At 38.1% G+C, this 21,880-nt stretch overlaps 1 protein-coding gene across 2 annotated transcripts in view; it reads right to left on the bottom strand.

Moving 5' to 3' along the window:
- Positions 1 to 17,141: 17,141 nt before the first annotated feature.
- The window catches only part of Rp2 (RP2 activator of ARL3 GTPase), a 50,557-nt gene continuing 45,818 nt past the window's right edge, over positions 17,142 to 21,880 (bottom strand). Inside the window, exons 4-6 of one of the 2 annotated variants that reach the window (XM_087600404.1) lie at positions 20,594 to 20,679; positions 20,155 to 20,249; positions 17,142 to 17,227 (exon numbers count right to left, since the gene is read on the bottom strand). In XM_087600404.1, the coding sequence (XP_087456530.1) occupies positions 20,166 to 20,249; positions 20,594 to 20,679 (170 nt within the window). In that variant the 3' untranslated portion in view covers positions 17,142 to 17,227; positions 20,155 to 20,165. 2 annotated transcript variants of the gene reach the window in all.

The following is a 21,880-nucleotide window of genomic DNA, read 5'->3' on the forward strand; positions in this document are numbered from 1 at the left end:
TGATATTCTTTACCCATGGCAATCTTATTTTCTCTGAACTCTATTTTATATTAATATATAGCTGCTCTTGCTTTTAAGAATTAAACCTTTGATTTTCCCTTTTATTTTCCTACTTACACTATTATATTTGAAATAGATTTCTTGTAGATAGCATAATAGTAATTTTTAAAACTCATTTTGTGTGTCTCTTTTAATTCATTTATGTAGAAAATCCAACTTTTTTATACTATTGTTTATACTTGGCATTTTATTATCTGCTTTTTTATTTCTTTGATTCTTGTTCCTTTCTTTTTCCTTTCTTGCCTTATTGTGGGTTGCTCAAAATAAAATTTTAAAATTCCATTTTGCATGGAATTTTAGGTATTAAATTCCATTAGGTATTAAATTATATGTATAACATATTTCAGGTTACCATTTTCAACATTTTACAGCTTCTAGTAAAGTGTAGAAATTTTTTTCGAATTCCTTGACACTAGTCTCACTGTGTAGTTCTGCCTATCCTCAAACTTGTAGCAGTCCCCCTTCCCTTGTTTTTGTTTAGTAATTTTTTCTCCTGCTTTTGAAATAGAATTTTTTATTTATGTCTTCTATATAGATTGACCCTACTATCAGATGGTATATTTGTTGCTTGATTTTGGATAGAAAAACATACAAGGAAAGGGGTCGTATATTAGATTTATTCTGAGTCATTTAACCTGTGTCATTGTTTCCCTTCCGTTCTAAAGTTCCAAGACTTGTTCCCATATTGTTTCCTTTTTGTTTGCAGAGCTTCCTTTAGCCATTTATTAATGGTATGCTGCTAGTGGAAATTTGATAAATTTCCCATCATCCGAGAATGTCTTTATTTTTCTTTCACTCCTGAAGGATATTTTCCCTGAACATGAAACTCAGAGTTGACAGTTCTTTTCTTTCATCATTGGGAAGTATATCTCTTCCTTCTGGCCTTTCTGGATTTAGGTGAGAAATCTGCTATCATTTAAATTGGCAAATCAGCATTCTTTATAGGTAATGCTTGATTTTCTCTCTAGCTGCTTTCAAAAGATCCTCCCACCCCTGGCACTTGGCACTTGGTCTTTAGTTTTAAGAGTTATGTTATGTTGTGTCTTAGTGTGGGTATTTTTGTCGTTTCCTGGCCTAAACTTGTGGGCTGAGGTTCCAATGAAAATTTCAATTTTAGAGCCCCGCCGGTGCCATTCTGGTGTGCTCTGTGTGTTATTCAGAAACCACCTTGAAAACCCGAATCACAGCATGCCACACTGCCAGTTCAGTTCCAGACCTGCAGGTGTGATGATCTGGGTAGGTATCACATTTGGGTCAGGCAGGTGCCTTGCAGGCATTTTCCCTGCAGATTTAAAGAATCCCTGCCTCCAGTTCCCTGCTCGCTGAGATCTTTCTTTACTCTAATTGGGAGGGAATGGGGCACCAGCTGCTGCTGGCAGACAGGGTGAAAGTCCAGCCTTCTCATTCAGTCTCCATTGGCTTGGAAACAGCAGCTGGGAGGGGGAGCACCTGTCTGCATCCTCTGCTGGTGCCTGGTGGTGGGAGGGGAGTGGCAGATGTCTTGACTCCTCCTGTGAGCTCTCTGCTGATGCCACTAGCAAAAGAGAGGAAAGTGCCTCCCAGCAACCCACCTTGTGGTTGGGGGTCGAGGGAGCTGAAACTCACTTGGTATCCTGAAGGTTCCAGTGGGCTTGGGAGTTGGAAGGTGTCTGCTAGTGCTGTCCTCTACTACTGTGTGGCCCACAGACATGAAGTGCTAACTCTGTTTTCCCTGCTGCTGTGGTGGAGTGGGTGTGGAGGTCTTTGCTACTAACTGAGTATCCTCCAAAGCTGCCAGCTGGGCAGAGCACGCCTCTGCCAGCTGCCTGGTGTGGTTGGAGGATTGGAGGTCCTGCTGGCTCTTGGCTGATCCTGCCAACCAGCACCAGGAAGAAAGTACTTCCCCAAACTCCCTAGTGCCTTTGGGACTCCTGCTCAATCTCAGCTGGTGTTCTCTGAAGGGAGAAGTGCTTTTCCTTCAGTTGTCTTGAGCCATTAAAGATGACAATCTCTAGACCCTACCTGGGCTCTGTTGACCTCAGGGCTCTAGGCTTGGGTTTCACTGTTAAAGTTGTCAATTAAGGTTTTTTTTCACTGGGCTAGATGTTTTTCTCCTTTCTCAGTGCTTTGGCCACAGAGAACAGGTTTTTCTTTTGTTTGTTTTAGAGGTTCTGGATTATAGGCGTCTTTAGTACCTATTCTCAACTATGTGGAAGATAAAAGGAAAAGCCAAAGAGCTCACCCAAATGCTGTGGTCCTCCAGACTCTAACGGCCTGACCCTGACGTCAAGGTGACTTTCTGCTTTCTGCCCTGCAGAGTCCCTTCTAATGAACCTTTGCATAGTTCCTCAGGAATTTTAGTTATGCAGAGGGGAAAAGCAAGTAGAATTGACTAGCTACTATCTTGTCTGAAACATAAAGCAAGCTTTGTAGTGTTAAGGGTTGAATCTAGGGCCTACACATACTAGGCAAATATTCTGCCACTGAGCAATCTCCAGCTCTCTCCTTTTTTGTTATTTTATTAAAAGACTCTCACATTGTAGCCTAGGATATCCTGAAATTCAGTTTAACCTATGCTAACCTCAAACTCACAGCAATCCTCCTGTTTTGGCTTCCTGAGTGCTGAGATTATAAATGGGTGCCACCTAGCTCAATCTCATATTTTAAGATAAGTACATGAAGAGGGTTTTTTTTCTGTTCCAGAGATTGACAGTGTCAGAATTTGACACTGAGGGTAATAACTTCACTTTGCACTTCAAAGACAGAATTGTTTTTCCTGGTGGAGAGATGCTTTCAGAGGCAAGAGGGATTGTTTATCTCTGCTTCTTGAACCACTAGTAACTAGTGGCTAGTTGATGAAACAGAATGCAAGATCATGAAATTGCTTAGGGTGTTTTAAGTGGTGTAACTTGCCATAAATAAGCTCAGGGGACCCTAAGTAAAAGGACCAAGCAAGTAGAAAGGATTAAATGCAAAACTCTCCTGTCCTTTTCCTGCTCTTATTTTTCTTGACCATCACACTACAAACCTGACATGATAAGAATCTGTAGCAGGCAGCATTTTCCTTGGACAAGTAAATACCTGCCTTCCACATGGATTCTTCTGCCTGTGAACTGCACTGTGTACATAGATCTGCACACAAAGGGCACTGGGCGAAGTGGGAATGGTACTTACTAATGGGGAGTATGGAATGAAGAGCTTTGTACATTTAGCTCTTATTTTTCTCTAGAGAAAATATACCTCTATTTATAGTTAACAATTAATAAAGCAAAAACAATAAAGTGTGTGTGTGTGTGTGTGTGTGTGTGTGTTAAGCCATGCGAGTCTGATTCTGACAAGTCTTTAAGTTCTGCTTCATTTCTGCTCAGTAAAATATTATTCCACACTTGTGAAACCTGATGACACTGTACATTTGTCCAGAACATTACTACCATGACTCACAAGAACATTTTTAGATAAAATAATAGGAAAATCTCTGACTCTTCAAGTAAAAAAAAAAAAAGCAATTGTAAGCACACAATTTTATCTACACTCAAGGTTGAGAAGATAATTGGTAAAAATGGCCTTTGTGCGTTAAAGTTTTAAAATGAAATGTCCCCTCAGGCTCATGCTATGAAAACTTTGTCTGTAAACACTATTTTGGGGGGTGCTAGGAACTTCAAGGAAGTCATTCACTAGGGGCATGTATCTTGTGTCTCTTCGCCTACTTTGTACTATGAGATGATTTGTCCAGACTATAAGCTCCCCTTACCATGCATGATGTGTTACTCTATGTGTTGAGGCAACAGAACCAGGGGTCTATAGACTGGAACCTCTGAAATCAGGAGACAAAGTAAATCTTTCATCCCTTAAGTGACCTATTTTGTCACTGATTGATCCAGCCAGTAAGAACTTTTGTTAGTGGTGGTAGTATCATTCTGTTTTATTTCATTTTTATTAAGAAAAAATTGGTGGGGATGGAGCAGAGACTGAGGGAACAGTCAACCAATAATAGGCCCAATTTAAGACCTCTCTCATGGGCAAGTACAATGCCTGACACTATAATGATACTCTGTTATGCTTGCAGACAGGAGCCTAGCATGACTGTCCCGTGAGAGGCCCCACCCGGCAGCTGACTCAGACAGATCCAGACACCTACAGCCAAACAGTGGGTGGAGCTTGGAGACCCATGGAAAAACAGGAGGAAGGATTGCAGGCCCTCAGGGGATAGGGACTTCACCGGAAGACCAACAGACTCAGCTAACCTGGACCCTTGGGGCTCTCAGAGACTGAGTCACCAACCAAAGAACATACATGGGGTGGACCTAGGCTGCCTGCACATATGTAGGTTGTTCCTGTGGGTCCAGAACAACGGGAGTGGGCAATATTCCAAAAGTTGTTGCCTGTCTTTAAGACATGTTTTTTCTAGTGAACTGCCTTGTCTAGCCTCAGTGGGAGAGGATGCACCTAGCCCCACAGAGACTTTATTTGCCAGGATTGGGGGATATCCATGGGGAGCCCTACCTGCTCAGAGGAGGGGGGAGATAAGGGAAGGACTGTGGGAGGGGGTGACTGGGAGGTGGGCAGTGAGTGGGACGTGAAGTGAATAAATAAAAAATAAATTTAAAAAAAATGGAGGCTAGGGAGGTGGCTCAGTACTTATAAGCACCTACCACCAAGCTCGATGACCCGAATTCAAAGCCCAGAGCCAACATGGTAGAAGGAGAGGACCAGCTCTCCTTTAGCCTTCACCTCTGCATGTGCACAGTGCTTTGTGTGCACACATACAGTAAATAAGCCTAAGAAAATTGGTTTAGAATTGTACCATTCAAAATAATGAGTTTCATTTTGATGCTTTCATATCACCATATCTTACTCATTTTCATGCCCGTGTGACCCACCCCTGTTCCTCTCCCAAACTGGTCCCCTTTTGCCTCTGCATTCACGTTCCACATAGATACACACAGACTCATTTTACCTCCCTCCTTCCCAACTTCCTCTTTCTCCTTTTCTCCTCTTTCTTACTTGCTTTCTTGATTATACATGAGAGGAAATATGCAACACTTTTGCTTTATCTTTCCTATTTCCAGATTTTGTTCCCAAATCCCCTTTCACACCCTTTAGACTTTCTCTTTCCCCAATACCTCCTTCTACTTTTATCTCCCCATATCTCTTTCTTACACACTTATTCTCTCTCTCTCTCTCTCTCTCTCTCTCTCTCTCTCTCTCTCTCTCTCTCTCACCTAAATTCTGCATATAAGGAAAAAAACCATAATATTTGTCTTTCTGAGTCTGGCTGGAATGATAATTTTATAGTCAATGTGATAAATTAATGAAAATTAGAGACCTCACTTGGTTCTTTGCTGCTTCTGCTGCTGCTGTTGCTGCTGGTGGTGGTCGTGGTGATGCTGTGTGTGTATGTGTGATGTGTGATGATGATGGTGATGATGATGATGATGATGATGATGATGTATGTGTTGTGTGTGATGAATGTGTGTGTGTGTGTGTGTGTGTGTGTGTGTGTGCTGGTAATAAAACTCGTACTAGAAATGTGCTGTATGACTGACTACATTCCCAGTCATTGGATTTTAATGCAGGGTCTCCCTATGTAGCCCAGATGACTTCCAACTCATAACCATCCTGCCTCTTTGTCCAGGATGTTGGGATTATGGGTATGTATTGCCATACTCAGCTGGAGAGAACTTTTAACTCACAAGACTTCATATGAAGGCTATATTCATGAAAAGGGACCAAAATATTATTTGTAGAATGTATATTGTGTATTTGACTTATATTTCCTCACCTAATTTTTCCCAAGCCTTCGTGATAGTAATAATTATGTACATTTTACAGGTAAACAAAGGAGCCTAGGGAAAACAACCAATTTGCCCAACACTTCAAAATGAAAGAGCTTTCAACTTACATGTAGGTTTTCATATTTTACAATCCTCACAATCTAGGAGAAATCTCAGGGAAAAGTGGAAAGAACCAACTAAGCCAGCCCAATGCTCTTTTAATATGTGTGGCATGAGAAAATAACTTCTAAAGAAATGCACTTATCCCTTGAAATCCTTCCCTCTTAGGTATTAACTTCAATTGAAGAACACATTTCCATAGCAGTTAATGGTGAGCAGTTTAGTGGAATGAAGCACCACCATACCCCTGTAGACAGTTTTAGTCTATGGTTTCCTCTTCCATGTGCTTAGGGAACCTTGTTGACCAAGGATATATTGAAACTGATGCCATACTGGTGATATCAGCTCTCCCTCCTTGGAGGCCTGTTTGGGCTTGTGATTTATTTTCCCAAGAATGAAGTGTTCACTAATGGGATTTAAAAGAAGCACTAAATTTCACTGCAGTGGTTAATTGTGGATCTTAGCACAGTTAGGTCACAGTCCCAAGTTATTCAATTAGATACTAATCTAGTTGATCCTGTGAGTTTTATAGACATGATTCAAATCTGTAATCAGTAAGGGATTTTAAAGGAAGTTTATTCTAGATAATAATTCAGTTAGCTGGAGGCCCTTTAGCAGAACTAAGAGCTTGCAGTAAAGAATTATGCCTATTAATGACAGCATCAGCATGTACCCAAGAGCTCTGCCCTACAGCTTGGCTTTTCTGATGGCCTGCCCTACAGGTAGCAAACTTCAGAGTTGCCTAGCCAGCTTCCACAGTATCTACCCCAACCTACACTGTCTCTCTCTGTATGTGTGTATACCAAGGAGTTTCTTTCTCTAGTGGAATCTTGACTAATGTAATCACTCAGTTTACTTTTGTTTTGCAAATCCAGATATACATGCATTTAAAAAATTATTTTCCCCAAGCTTTGTTCTTTCTTTAGACTGTATTTTTTATAAATCAAAGAGATTCTTTCAAAAAGAATTCTCAACCAGAGAATGGTCAACTTTAGAGGCAAACCATCCTTGTCCATATTTGAAGTAAATTGTGCTGTGTCCAGCTTAGGAAAGAGTTCTTCCTCTTGGGAACCATCATCTAAGTGAGTTCTCACAAGGCTCTGTAGTCAGCTTTCTGAAGATAGAAGCACCAAAGCCTTATGGGACAGAAGCCATGAAATTTGCTCTAGGCCACATTCTATGTATGGATTCTCCAAGTCCGTCCATAAATCGTTCATGCTGGACAGGATTAAAAAAACTGGGGCTTTTAAAAAATTACAACAGCAATATTTTTGCTCCATATGTTCTCCAGAAATTTTTTGGAGAAGTTTGACTTTATTGGGACACATGATCCAAGTATCTTCATTTCTCTCTTTCCCTGAAGGAACTTGTGGGTTAATTTCGGAAATGGTCCTAAATCCTGTTCTTCTCATTTTAACAGTTTTTAAAATTTATATATTACACAAAGTTGATCCTTTTCAAAAAATCACCTAATATGAATAAAAAATATGCATTAAATGGAGTAAAACATATAAACCAAAATTGGTAGAGGAAAGAGAAGAGTGAAAAGAGAAGTAGGGAATCAAAGGGAACCAGAGATCAGAAAAAATAGAATAATTATCTGTAAAATTTTGTGATTTAAGTTTTCTGGCAAGAGGGGGCTGTGTGGGAGGGAGGGGCCACAATGAGGTGGGGGCAGGGAACAAAAGGGGTAGATATGTGCATATATAACAGTGCCATAGGGAGACTTGTTATTTTGTTCATTTATTTCAAAAATTCTCCAGTGTAATAGAAAAAAGGGTAAACTACACATTTCAAAAGTTTCAAGAGAGGAGACCAAAGCAACTTTTTGAAAGAACTACAAATATTTTTGATGTAAAGGGAGGCATTGCCTTCAGGGATTTGTTATTGTAGCTTTAACATTTTGCTTTCTTTAAAACACACACACACACACACACACACACACACACACACACACACACATACACAAGCAATACCTTTACCCTCAAGCATCATCGACAAGGTTTTAAAAAGATATATCCAGGTAGCAAATATTCCTAATTTTGCATTTTACTTAATTATCTTAATTTGGAAAGAATTTGTCTATAACTACACAAAAAGCAAAGTAATGAATTCTTTGTATTTCTTACTTAATGTTTGACGCAAAGACCTGCTTTGTCTGGTGGAGGTAGCCAGGTGTAGGGTCAGAGACCAAGGATCCTCCTGAAGTGTTTGTTGACCCAGTGTGGCTATCAGAGAGCAAACAAAGGGGAGAGAATGCACATGTGAGGGTGGGGTACTTTCCAACCTGGACATTGGCTTGATAGCCAGCTGTTCGATGTTTTCTAAGCAGTTCGTCAGATTAATGTGACAAATAGTGATATTTGCTTACCCACTATTCATTCTTTTCGTCTTTTCTGTTTGAATCTCTATTTTCCAAGACAACATTGTACTTAGTGCAATTGTCTCCTTGGTTCCCTTGAAGCTGTGATAGCTGTATAACCCAGCTCTGGCAAATGAACTACTCAGTCTTTTGGCAAACGTATTGTTTCCTTGATGAAAAGAGACAGCATTCACTCACTTTTACTGTTCATCTGCTCAAGTCTTTGTGCTTAGAATGCAGTTACAGGATTTAGATGCATGGGAGCTATTCCAGTAGCAGAAAACAAAGCCATATTCAAGATAACAGAACAGGAAGATAGAAAGGCTTAGGACTTTCAAGATACTGTGGAGATTCCAGGTGGCCTGTCTTAAAGTTTTGAGCTGTGCCCGGAACCCAGCTTAATAATTTTCCCTACCTTCCTAGTTAACTTCCACACTGATGGCTCATGGGAGATATTCAATAAGTTACTGATTTAGTGGTAGTTGTGTCTAAGCAGTCTTCTCAAACAAGTCTGTATTTGTGTTCATCCAGCTTCAGGCAGATTCAGGCAGCCTGGACCTGGTGGGGATGTGTACAGAGGTCTTAGTATAGGTCCACAGAGAGCTTTGTGTCACTTTGGAAAAATAAGGAAAAGAGAAAAACATGTTTTTCTCTCTTTTCAGAACAAAGGCTAACATTTTTACCTTATTTTGTGGATTGTCTCAAAATGACTGCCAGAATCCTCGTTTTGCAGATAAGGAAATTAAAGATATTTTTTAGGTGACAGAGATTTTTCACAGTGGTATGTGGCAGGAAGTGTGTCATTCTCAGATCTGAGGCTTTTCCACTGTGTGTGTGTGTGAAGGGGCAACTCTCTGACATAAGTAATGTGGGAAAAAATCAGGGATTAGTGGTTTTCTGATGCAAAGACAGCTTGGGCTTGAACTGAATGCTGGGCAGAATTTGAGTATCTGCAAAAGGAGTGGGAAAAGGGATTCTTGATACAGAAAAGGACATAAGCAAAAATCTTTTTTTCAAATTGATTGCCTCTGATTTAATAGTCAGGAAGCCTAATGTCTGAAGCAAAGGATTGATTTCTTGAAGCAATTATCTGTTAACACTGAGATAATGACTATGGAAAAGTCACTGTTCATTTTGGTCGGGGGACAGGTAAATGGGATATAATCTCTGTTCACTTTTCATTTTTTTTTCTTTTTTTTTCGGAGCTGGGGACTGAACCCAGGGCCTTGCATTTGCTAGGCAAGCGCTCTACCACTGAGCTAAATCCCCAAATCCCTTGGTGCTCACTTTTAACCTCAGTAGGTTGATCTCTGTGAGTATGTAGCCAGCCTGATCCACATAGTGAATTCCAGGCCTGCTAAGGCTACAAAGTGAGACCTTGTCACAAAAAAAAAAAAAAAAAAAAAAAGAAAAAAAAGAAAAAAACCCATAGAGATGACAGTAGAGGAGTTAAGATAGACTCCTTTATTGTTCAAGTGTTTGTTTTGAGGTAGGGTCTCATTATATAGCCCACAGTAACCTTGAACTCATGGTCCTCCAGCCTGTGCTCAAAAGTGTTGAAAGTACACAAGCACTGCCACTCGTGGGCATGACTGAATCTTCTACCACGATGACAGATGAGGTGGAGAAGGGTAAAGGAAATCTATAGGATCTAGACAAAGAAACAAAGTCCTAAAGTTGGAAATTTCGAGTGTATCAAAGTACTTGTTGAAAAAGACAGTTATCCATGTAAGGACTTAATACTCTAGGGAGACATTTTAAAGAATAATGGGAAGGGACCTGGAGAGATGGCTGAGTGGTTAAGAGGACTCATTGCTCTTCCAGAAGACCTGGATTCAGTTGTAATGTCCATATGGTAGTTCACAACCATTTGTAACTGCAGTTCAGGGGATTAATGCCCTCTTCTGACCTGTGCAGGCACCAGGCATGAAAATACACCCATACACAGAAAAAAATTAAAATGATTTCTAAATTTAAAAAAAGGTTCTGATACACAGTGAAACATGATGCAGAGAGGGTATGAATAAAGAAACATGTAGGGACTTTTTGACAAGATTAAATGTGGAGTATAAGTCGCATGGGTAGAAGCAGGAATCACTCGTAAGGTATAAAGAAGCAACAATAAAAGTTGTGTTAGCTGACTGGCTATCTTGCTTTTCACTGCTCACTTCTTATCCATTAATCAAGTTAGTTCTTCCTGAGCTCCATTGTTCCATTGGTCACTAAGCAAGCATCTCTGGGCCCCAGGGCAAGTCTTTGGTTTGGAGCCAAAGGTCATCTCTTGCAGCTGTCTCTGAGCACGAATCCTTGTCTTCCCTGAGTTTCATTTCAAAAGTAAAAAAATAAAAACCTTGTTTTTAAAGAAACATTTCCACTTGCTGTTTTTTATCTTTTGTTTTCCAATGTTTTTAACAATTCAAATTTTACTTTGAATTTGATAATCCATTTACAAAGTTTAAAGATGAGGATTATAAGAGGTATCAAACCCCATTCTCATTTTTTTGATTTTCGAGGGTTCCATTGTCATACTTCTGCCCTCATCACTTTATCCACTCTTTCTTCCTGCACATAACTTTGCTTCCTCTTTTAGTAGGTCATCATGACATTTCCATCCTCGTGTATAAGGGATTTTGTTAGAGTCACTATTACCTTCTCTTGTGCACAGCTTATTTGTTAATCTTTTCCTAACTAATCCCCATCTACTGTGTGTGTGTGTGTGTGTGTGTGTGTGTGTGTGTGTCTGTGTCTGTGTCTGTGTCTGTGTCTGTGTGTGTAGTGAGTTTAATAAGGATTATTTACAGGAGCAGGAGTAACTTAGCAGTGGTTCTTTGTAAAAATCCACATACACAAACAACCATCAAGCCATATTTGAACATAAAGGAGTGCACACTATTTCAGGTCTTAGTTTTGTAACCTAACAGCAAGATTTCTTCTTGGTACAAAGAGATTTTTGGTTGTGTTTGAGATGGGGTCACCCCAATTTTGATCCATCCTCTCCCCTTTAGTGTTTTTGCAAACTCAATATATATAGACTTTTTAAATGGAGGACCAACATACATACTTTGAAAAATACTTGAATTATTTTGGCACATGCCTCCTTCTGTAGTGGCAAAGAAACGCACATTGCTTTATATCCCAGCACACATATTTACTCTGGTAATGCTGGTCTTTAGGGGAAAAGTGGCTCAGGATTTGCCTTTCTCTTCTCCCTAAGCTCTTGCCTAAAGGGCAAGTTCCACCGGATTGGGAGGCGTCTTGGGCAGTAGGCTAAACAGTCACAGAAAGAGCTTCCAAAGTGCTCATTCTCACGTGTCTAGATGTACCCTTTCGCTCAGGCCTCATTCAGTCAAAGGTGAAGTAGTTGTGCCTAGAATTAGATGCTCTCAGTTGCAAGATAGCATTCTTTCCATTTTTCCCTCTAACACTCAGTAGGGAAGACCTTGTTATCAGTGTGAGCACCAAATGTAGAATAAGGACCTTGTCCTTACATCTTAGTAGATCCTCATTACCCAATTTCAAATATCAAACCCTGGACAAAGACAATATTTAAGTTTTCATTTCTTCATCTGGCAAAATGGAACCAATCACACAGACTTTACACAGTTGATGTAAAGGTTAATCGACAATATAGGCAAAACACTAACATGGTGCCTAGCTATCATGCAGGTACTCAATTTTAAACGTGTTGTTACTGTTATTGCTGAGGATAGTACAGTGTTTGAAATGAGAGGCTTTGGAAGTAATCTGTTCTCTCTGTGATCTTGGTCCAGACTCTATTGAGCATGTTTTTTGCCACAGTTTAAGTTAACTGATGTCAATTTCCACAATCATAAAAACATGTAGAAAGAGAACCTCTCTTATTTGTGGACATTTCATCTGTTAAAGTGCTTAACATTGAGCCCAATATCAAAGTAGCTAACTATACTTAAATGATTTCTGTCCTGTCAGTTAACATAGGAGGTACCTCTTTATGTATTTCCTTATAAACAGTTTATCTATAAAAGTGCATGCACAGTATGGTACACTTCAAATGTGATGAGAGTAAATCTCATGCATTTTCTTTTCCTCACAATTTCAAAGACTTGTACTCATGGAAAAAGTTTTAGAGGGTAACATTCTGAGTGTATATTACATGTCCTGAGGCTTTTCTTTTTCCTTGTATTTAATGTTTATATATATATATATGTATATATGTATATATATATATATATATATATATATATATATATCAGAACAGTACCTATATGTAGTGCTGTATGCCAGGTGCAGTATGAGCAATGCCATATTGGACTCAAATGCTGTCCTATCTAGACAGCACTGCTCTAACCTTTGATCATGTGTTTGCTCTACAAATACGTGTTAACACCAGAAGATTTACTATGCCCCTGACCAGGGATGTGTAAATGGTAATAAGCATTTTTCCCCTTTTGAACAGCTGAGCCCTGGCTCAAGTCAGAAGCATCTGACTCCAGATTTAACCGCTGCATTTATACACATGGTTCTCTTTTCTTTTCTTTTTCTTCTATATAATGCTGTCTTTAAAACTGTAATGGGAAGAGGGTAATCATATACCTTGTGGGTCCTGGTCTGCTACCACGGACTAAACATAAACACTTTCTAAGTATGAAAGTCCAGTCTCAGATAAAGACATGAATGTATTTATACAGAGTAATGGGAAGAAAAATAAATAAAAGTAAATTATGAATTTTGGATTTTCGTTTTCCTTTAATGTTTAGACTTAAGCTAAGCCCTCACTCAGGAAATAAATAAGGTTCCAAATCTGGAAACACTGAGTTTTCCTGGACAACCAAACATGTTTTACAGATACCTAATTATCTGAAGTGGAAAGATGTCAAAAGATACAGAGGGTGACAGATCTGAGGGACCAAGTAATTAACTTCCCCCTTAAGTACAAAGCAAGTAGCTGACTGTTCTTTATCTTATAAATTCAGCATAGTATCAACAAATAACCTAAGCTTCAAAATCAAAACACATCAGATAAAAATTTAAGTCAGAAATGTCTATGCTCACTGATGTTCTTAAAGCTTCCTCCCTAGGAGCCTTGTGGGCAGAGATGGCAGTGACTACTTCAACACAAACCAAACAAAAACAAGTTTAATATTGAAAAGTGTTTGTTTTTAGTTCCCAAACCAAGGTGAGTACATGAAGAGAGGAATTAATTACAGAAGCTAAATTTGTATAATAAGTGATGGATAATCTAATAAGAACATTTATTAAACACAGATCACATTATTGGACCCTAATCTATTCTCTCTGAACATAATGATTTCTGAGTTTTGATTCTAAAGCTTGAGGTCAAATAATTCAGAGTAACATTAGTACGAATGCATACAAATGCCTGAAATATATGCACGTACACACACAACCCTCACACCCCTATCTATCTATCTATCTATCTATCTATCTATCTATCTATCTATCTATCTATCTATCTATCCATCCATCCATCCATCCATCCATCCATCCATCCATCCATCCATCTATCTATCTATCTATCTATCTATCTATCTATCTATCTATCTATCTATCTATCTATAGATATAGCTATAGATGTTTAATCAACAGGTCTAGAGTGGGGCTGATTCTAACCAGTTCTACCAGAGTAGAATATGAGTGGCCAGACAGGCACAGAGTACAGGTTCATAGAAATTTGTATGGATCATCAAGGGACTAGGTCTTTCTGTGACTGGAAAAGGCTTCACATAGGAGGTTCAAGTAAGTGAGTCTTGTTCCCCTGGTAACCACAAGGGGACAGCAAAGAGGCCTACATTGCAGTGCTGTGACTATGGTTTGAGCTGGGCAGGCCATCCAAACTTTCTGAACCTTAGTTGTTTTTTTGTTTTTTTTTTTCTATACAAAAACAAAAACTAGGAATGTTAGACTTTTCACAGTCCTAAAACTGAGACTCGAATGAGAAAATGTAAGGATGGCATTGAGCAGTTCTCTAGCATAGGGCCTGGGTTCCATCCCCAACACGTAAAATTATTCTTAAATCACTTATTATCTGTTTATAAGAACAATAGTATAAAAAGTCTATTAATGAGCCTATAAAACCATCCTGAATTTTACAATTGGAAGTGAAGCACACTGCAAGAAAACAGCACTCAAATCCTAACTGCTACTTATACTTGTTTTTTTCTTACATAGCAGCCTAGCTGTGGTGAGGGATATGGCCCTTACCACTAAACTACTTTAAGAAGTATTGCATCCACTTTGTTCAGCACAATGATGCTTAACTTTTATAAATTACTTGTCGTTTTCAATGGACACAACAAGAATCAGTTAATTAGTTGTCACACAGTTTAAGTTATTTTTTCACTGTCTAATTAGAAGTGGATCAGGGAAAACCAAAGAAGTGAAGGCAGGTGACAGGAGGATCAGAGCCAGGGTGAGAATGCTGAGGGCTCTACCAATTATGTTCACTATTTATAGATGAGAACAAGCTTTCACCAAGAAAGTATGAAACCACTAAAGAAGGTAGAAATCAGTTTCTCAACATCTTACCACTAAGAGCCAAGGTGTCATATATAGAAAGGGATGAAATATAATGACATTGCTATTCTCTAATATTCTGTATATACCAAGAAAGAAAACAACAGTAAAGGAATTACTTCACTTAACAAACAAAATAGTATGCTACTATTAAGATAGCATAAATCTGCATAGTCTATAAGATAGCATAAGCTGTTCTAAATACCGGAGAAAACCCAAATTTTAAGGAGGAAAGGTTTATTTCACTACATGTTTTCAAAGCTTTCAGTCTGTGGTCAGCTGGTCCATTTCAGGCCTCTGGCAAGGTATCATGGCATGGGGTTCACCTCATGGTATCTGGGAAGCATAAAGAGAGTGGGGATGGTCCTGGTTCAAATATCCCTTTGAAGGGCCTGCCAGCAGTCACCTTCACTAGACTCTATTTCCTAATATTACCATCTTCTGGCAGTACCATGGGCTGATGACCATTCCTCTAACACACGGAGTTTAAAACATATATATATATATATATATATTCTTTAGGATTTCTCTCTGTAGCAGCCCTGGCTGTCCTGGAGTTCACTTTGCTTTGTAGAGCAGGGTGGCCTTGAACTCAGAAATCTGCCTGCTTCTGACTCCAGAGTGCTGGGATTAAGGGTGCATGCCACCACTGCCCAACCATATTCTTTTGTACTTTCATATATGAATACAATATATTTAGATCATATCTACCCCTCAACTCTTCCCAGGATCCCACCACATTCCCCTTTCAACACCTAGGGGCAGAGCCATATCTATGTTGGAATGTTGACCAGCTAGATCTTGTACAGGCATCAGGCAATCACAGTATTGGAGGGTTAATTGGCTTGATCTTGTCCAAATGCTAGGCAGGCAACCATAGCTGCTGACTTTAGGAGTGCAAGGGCCCTATTATATTCAGCAGACATGATTTCATTGCACTCTTCCCTGGCTCTTACTACAATCTTTCTGCCCCTCTTTCACAATGCTTCCTGAGCCTTGGGGGAAAAATATAATAAAGTCACAAACATGGACCTTCTAAAATTTTCATTATTGTGACAGGGCACATGTGTCAAAGTTAGAGGTCAACTAAGTGTAATCAATTCTCTTTTAAAAAAAAGATGTATTTGTTTTATGTATGGGTACACTGTTCCTGTCTTCAGACACACCAGTAGAGGGCATTGGCTCCCATTATATACCATGTGATTGCCTCAGGTATTGGCCTCAGGACCTCTGGATGCGCAGCCAGTGTTCGTAACCACTGAGCCATCTCCCCAGCCTATGTAATGGACTCTTAACCTTTATGTGGGTTCAAACTCAGATTACCAGTCTTATACAGCAACTTCCTTTACCTGCTAAACCTAATACATGGAACTTTGAGAGACTCTTCAGATTGAAGCTACACTACTACATGACTACCAGTCATGTGAAGGCTGGCTTTATTAGTGTTAAACTTTTTTTTTTAAAGTGTGTTTTAAGGATCCCGTAAAGTAGTACAGTATTTATGACACATTGCAGAAATCAAACCACAAAACCCAATCCCAAAGGATCACACTACCTGCATTTATTTTGCAAATAAATCTATTGTTTGGGAATTTCATGTGACATATTTTGAACATATTTACCCTTTTCCCCAACTCCTCCCATAACTACCCTCTGTATCCTCCCATTCCTTCTCATATAATTTTGTAGGTTTTTCCCCTTTCATCAAGTTCAGTTTGTCTTTCTAGCTAGTTTTGGGAGTGTGGCCTGCCTATGGTCAACCTGCCAGGGTCATATCATTCAAGAAATCTATTTTTCTCTCTCCCAGAAACTATCAAATACCAATAGCTGCTTAGCTCGTGGTGGGATTTTTGTGCCCACCTTCCCTGCTCCATGCTGGGATTGTCTGCCTGGAGCATGCACAAGACTTGTGCATGCTGTCATAGTCACTGTAAGTTCTTATGTGCAACTGCCTGTTTGGATCCGGAAAATAGTTCCCTTGATGTTATCCACACCCCCTGGATCTTTCCAGCCTCCCCTTCCAAGAAGATCCCTGAGCTTGGGAGGGATGAGTGTGATATTGATGTCCCATTTAGGGCTGAGCACTCCAGAGTCCATTATTATGCATAGCTAGCTGAGGGGCTCCATGTTAACTAACATCTACTGTAAGGAAATGCCTTTACAAGATAAAATGTTTTCTAGAGTGGGTTTGAAGGCACCACGATTCTAGAGCTTGGAGAACTAACAGTATAAAATGAGCATCTTAAATTTTAATGTGCATCAAAATCACTTCCATTTATATAGAAAACTTAAATATATCTTTTATGAGAAAAACAAAATATAGACATCAAGAATTATCCAACAGGAAGTAATTTTATTATTGTGTTATCATTTCTGCTTGTTCTCAATGCTCCAAGTGATCTTAATGTGCTTGTTGAACCTTTATAAGTAGAAATAAACACAATGTTATATTTTTACAAACTAACCAATTTGGACTTTTAGTATTTGTTTTATGAGCTAGGAAAGGAAGACAAAGACTAGTAAATTTGACAATAAAAATACCATCTACTCTTATAAACTTGAATGAAAATTTATCATACTTCTTTATTTTTTGAGACAGGCTCTTGCTATATAGCCCAGACTGGCCTGGAATTCAATATATAACCTAGGCTGGCCTTGAATTCCTGAGTACTGGAATTACAATGGTATATGCTACACCCAGCATTTTTAAAATATGGAAGGAAAGATGCCTAATCTTAGCAAATATTCAGTCATAACAAAATGTGACTTATTTAAAAAAAGAAAACATGATAGAAATTCCTTATATCAAAATATGTTTCTTCCTTTTCATTTCTTTTGAGTACCTTGTATATATACACATGTATACACATATGCACGTATTACATCAAATACACACTCAGTGTACAGTTCATTTCTCATTAGTATGAGACAGAGATTAGACATTTATTTTGTTTTAAAATTAAAAATTGTATAACAAAACACCCAAAATAAAATAAAAATTTTATCAAATTTTGGTACATGTATGAGTAAATATAGAGTACTCTTCAAAAAATTAGCATTAAACCATTTTAACATTTATTTCAAAGCACATTTTATAAATACTAGATAAATTTACATATAAAAGCTACACATAAACATACAGACCCAAAATATAGCAGTACTACTAATGCAAGAGAAGTAAACTGATAAGATGTTTAAACAAATATGACAATAAAAATCACTTTTCATGGCTATTAATTTTTCATGAGTTTAAAGTTATTCAGAAACCAAATGTAGTTAATATATCATGATTACTATCAAAGTTACACTTGCAGAAACAACATGAAGTACTTGTAAAAAGTTCTTACCTAAATGGATATAAAGTTTCAGGCTTTGGTTAACATACTAAATTTGGTGGGAAAATCTTAAATTAATGTCTCCTTTACATAATATTCCTGAGTATTTGTAGACCGTTACTGATATGATAAAAACTCAATGTGTGACATTTTGTGTGACATTGCATTTTAGTTCTGAAAAAACACGTACTGAGATTATTTCAAATGTGGATAAAGACAATTAGTGATATAATCAAGGCAGAAAAGAATGCATTTAAGTTAGCTTAGCTAAGGGAAACATTAATGGCTCTGACCATTATTTGCAAAGACCATTTGTAAATTATGATAGAAATTGTTATACCTGCCAGCAGTTTTTATTTGCACCTTATGAGATTATATTGACTTTGTATAACATGATGCTCTTATAACAAAAGAAATGTTGAAATGTTGATGGTCAGCACAAGGCTAGGCACAGTGTAGGTACTCAATATTATTAATTCAAAATAAAAAAGCATTACTTCTACACATTCACAATTTAACATGGTAGTTATAAGCTGGCCTGAAAGTATCCAAAACCACTTTAAACATGAAAATACACTTTTAATAACAACCATGAAAGGAATTTTACAAGTGGCCATACTCAATCTCAGTTTTATAAAAATAGAGCTTCACTCAGATTCCTTTAAATGAGCCTATGAAAGCTATTGCTGTTCCCTGACAAATGTGATAAAATCGATGAACCAACATCTTCAGAATTGATTAGTTTAGATGATAACACACCCTCATTCGGTTTCCCTTGAGAACCAAATCTGTGCGCCTGTAGACTGGATCCATCAATATGTGTTTCTGAACAATTCCCATGCCTCCTCCTGGGAAATTACTATTATCAGATGCATTTGAGAAATAATGATTTCAAGTAACCCAAACTTTATCATATTTTAATATTAGTTGACTAGAGTAAAAAATGGAGATTGTTAATAACCTGTCTAGATTATCATCATACCTAAGTGTCCCTTACTTAAAAGTCCTAAGTTTTGCTCTAGGTTTCTTGCTAGTCACAACAGCTATCAGACAGTGATCCTCTGTCAAATCCGCTGGTGATTGGTGTTCTATAGTTTTATGTTGTGTATACTTTTTCTTATTAGAAAACAGAAGAATCATCTGGCAGCCATACTATTTTAGAAGTAGTCCTTAAAACAGCAATGCCAGGATCAGTTAGAAGTTTAGCAAAGCTGATTATCCTAGGTTTTTCTTTCTGCTAAAATAGCATCTTACTTGCCAGGGCTGGTCTTGAACTCTTGAGCTGAAGTGATTCTTCCACTTCAGCATCCCAAGTAGTCTGGAACTACAGATGCCATGACTATAGTCAGCTTTCAAATACCCATATTTAAAAAAAAAAACTTCCAAATTTATAAAATAGTATGCCAACTAATCTCATTAGTTATATAATGCAAGAAGGACATGATTATTTAACTGGGTATGTGTTTTTTTAAAAAAAAGTGCATAGGTTTATTTAATTTCACCTAGTAACAAATTTCTCTAAATTAAAAGAGAAAATAAGAAACAAAATATATATTAAATGAAGTACCATAGAACACTAAGGAAAGTTGGAAAGTTTAAATTACCAGAGATATGAAAGAACTTTTAATTAGGAGTAAAATCTTGAATATTTCCTAATAAGACTATTGTATAAAAAGAAATAAAACTTCAAGCTTATTGAAGCAGGTTAGTTTATAAGGTGATTAAAACTACTCAATTTAAATGAACTGTTTTAGATCCTCAAATAAATGATATGGTATTCAAAGAGTTATTTAAAAGAGCCTTAACAACTTTAGCATTAGTAAAAATTACTAATTGCTGGGGTTGGGGATTTAGCTCAGTGGTAGAGCGCTTGCCTAGAAAGCGCAAGGCCCTGGGTTCGGTCCCCAGCTCCGAAAAACAGAAAAAGAAAAAAAAATACTAATTGCTAAATGACTAACATACATAAGTATATTATCAAACTGTCTATATAAAGGTTGGAAGAGGCTAATACCACAATCCGCTTCATATCCCCATCTGGATCTCAGCAAAGTTATAGAAGCTGTCAACATCTCCAGATGCGGTCTCCTTTTTTTCTGATACAAACATCTATTCAAAATACAAAATGAACAAAAAGTTAGTTCTGTAGCCCTTAAATGTCAAAGGTCACCTCTTCACAGAACAAAGTCACAGGCTTGTGTTTTCTTTTTAAGTTTTTAAGAGTTATTTTGTATGTGTATGAATGTTTTGCCTGCATGTATGTAGTATGTATACCACATATGTGTCTGGTTTCCTCAGAGGTCAAAAGACAGTGTTGGATCTTCTGGAGCTACAGATACTTGTGAGCCTATGTGTTAAGGGATATATACCATAAATACAAGTACTATTTGATTATAAGGGAAAGGAGATAAAATGGAAAGCTGGATTGAGATATAGTCAGTAAGATCATCTACCTTTGTCCCGTTGAATAGCCCATTTACAATAAGGTGACATTCTTGTACAGCATCATCTCCATTAAATTCCAGGGCAATCACAGGACCTGAAAGGAACCCCAAGATGTGTTTTCATAGCACAATTACAAATATATTGTAAAAGCAATCCTTGTATTTTTTTTAGATTTTTAACAGTCTCACAATGTAGCTCTGGGTAGCCTGGAATGCACTGTGTAGACCACACTGCCCTTGAACTTTTCCTCATTCTCCTGCCTCTGCCTCCTGAGTACTGGAACTACAGGTATGCACTACACCCAGCATTTATTTGTGGATTCCTCCTAAGAAATGTCCAGCATCTTTATCGGGTAGGAAAAAAGAGGTAATTAGAAGGGCACATGACTTCAGCTTTTTGTCCCTATCTCTACCATCAAACACTGAATCTCATCCTATGATGAGCAGCTCCAGTATTATTAGTAGGACTAGTGTCACATTTTTAAAAGAATGTGTGTGGGGGGCTATGAACATGTAGAGGGCAGGTGACTTGTAGAGGTCAGAAGAGGTCATTGGATTCCCTGCAGCTGGAGTTATACACAGTTGGTTCTGAACTGCCAGATTTGGGTACTGGTACCCAAATTCTAGTCCTTTGCATGAAGAATAAGCACTCTTAACCACTGAGCCACCTCTCTAACCCACTTAGTGTCACATTTTTAGCTGTTGGAAATGGTCTGGTTTCTCTGGCTTTATTCTTCTTTTTAAAAACATAACAAACAAACAATACCAAAAAATCTCTACTCATTTAGCAATTTAAAGTACAAGTGGGCAAAATACCAAATAAGATAAAAAAAAATCCAAGTCAACATAAACAAGTCTTACCAAGCAGCTGGCCTTCCTTCCAGTTCCCCTACTTACCAGCCATGCTCTAGGCCACCAACTATGGAACTAAACCAAAGGAGAATTGAGACCAGGCACTAAAGAAGTGTCTCCTTGAAAAAAAAATTTCCCAAGTGCATCTTAAGCAAAGATTGAGCTTTATTTTTAATCCACTGACTAGAAAGACGTGTCTCTCCTTTCCCATCCATTAATTTGAATACTTTTAAAACCACTATGACTTATATTTTGGGGTAGAGTCATGATTAAACCTTTGGTAGACCTGGGTTGTAACTTAGATTTTTTTTGGCAAGCATGGCCAAGCCAATTAGAGCAAGAAAATGTGCACTTAAATTCAATTAATGTTTATTCAGGTATCACCATATTCCTAACAGATCAGACTTTTATCTCCCATGATGATGGAGAAATTCTGACCTCCAA

Source organism: Rattus norvegicus, chromosome X, assembly GCF_021556685.1.
Source record: "Rattus norvegicus strain SHRSP/BbbUtx chromosome X, alternate assembly SHRSP_T2T, whole genome shotgun sequence".
Lineage (NCBI taxonomy): Eukaryota > Metazoa > Chordata > Mammalia > Rodentia > Muridae > Rattus > Rattus norvegicus.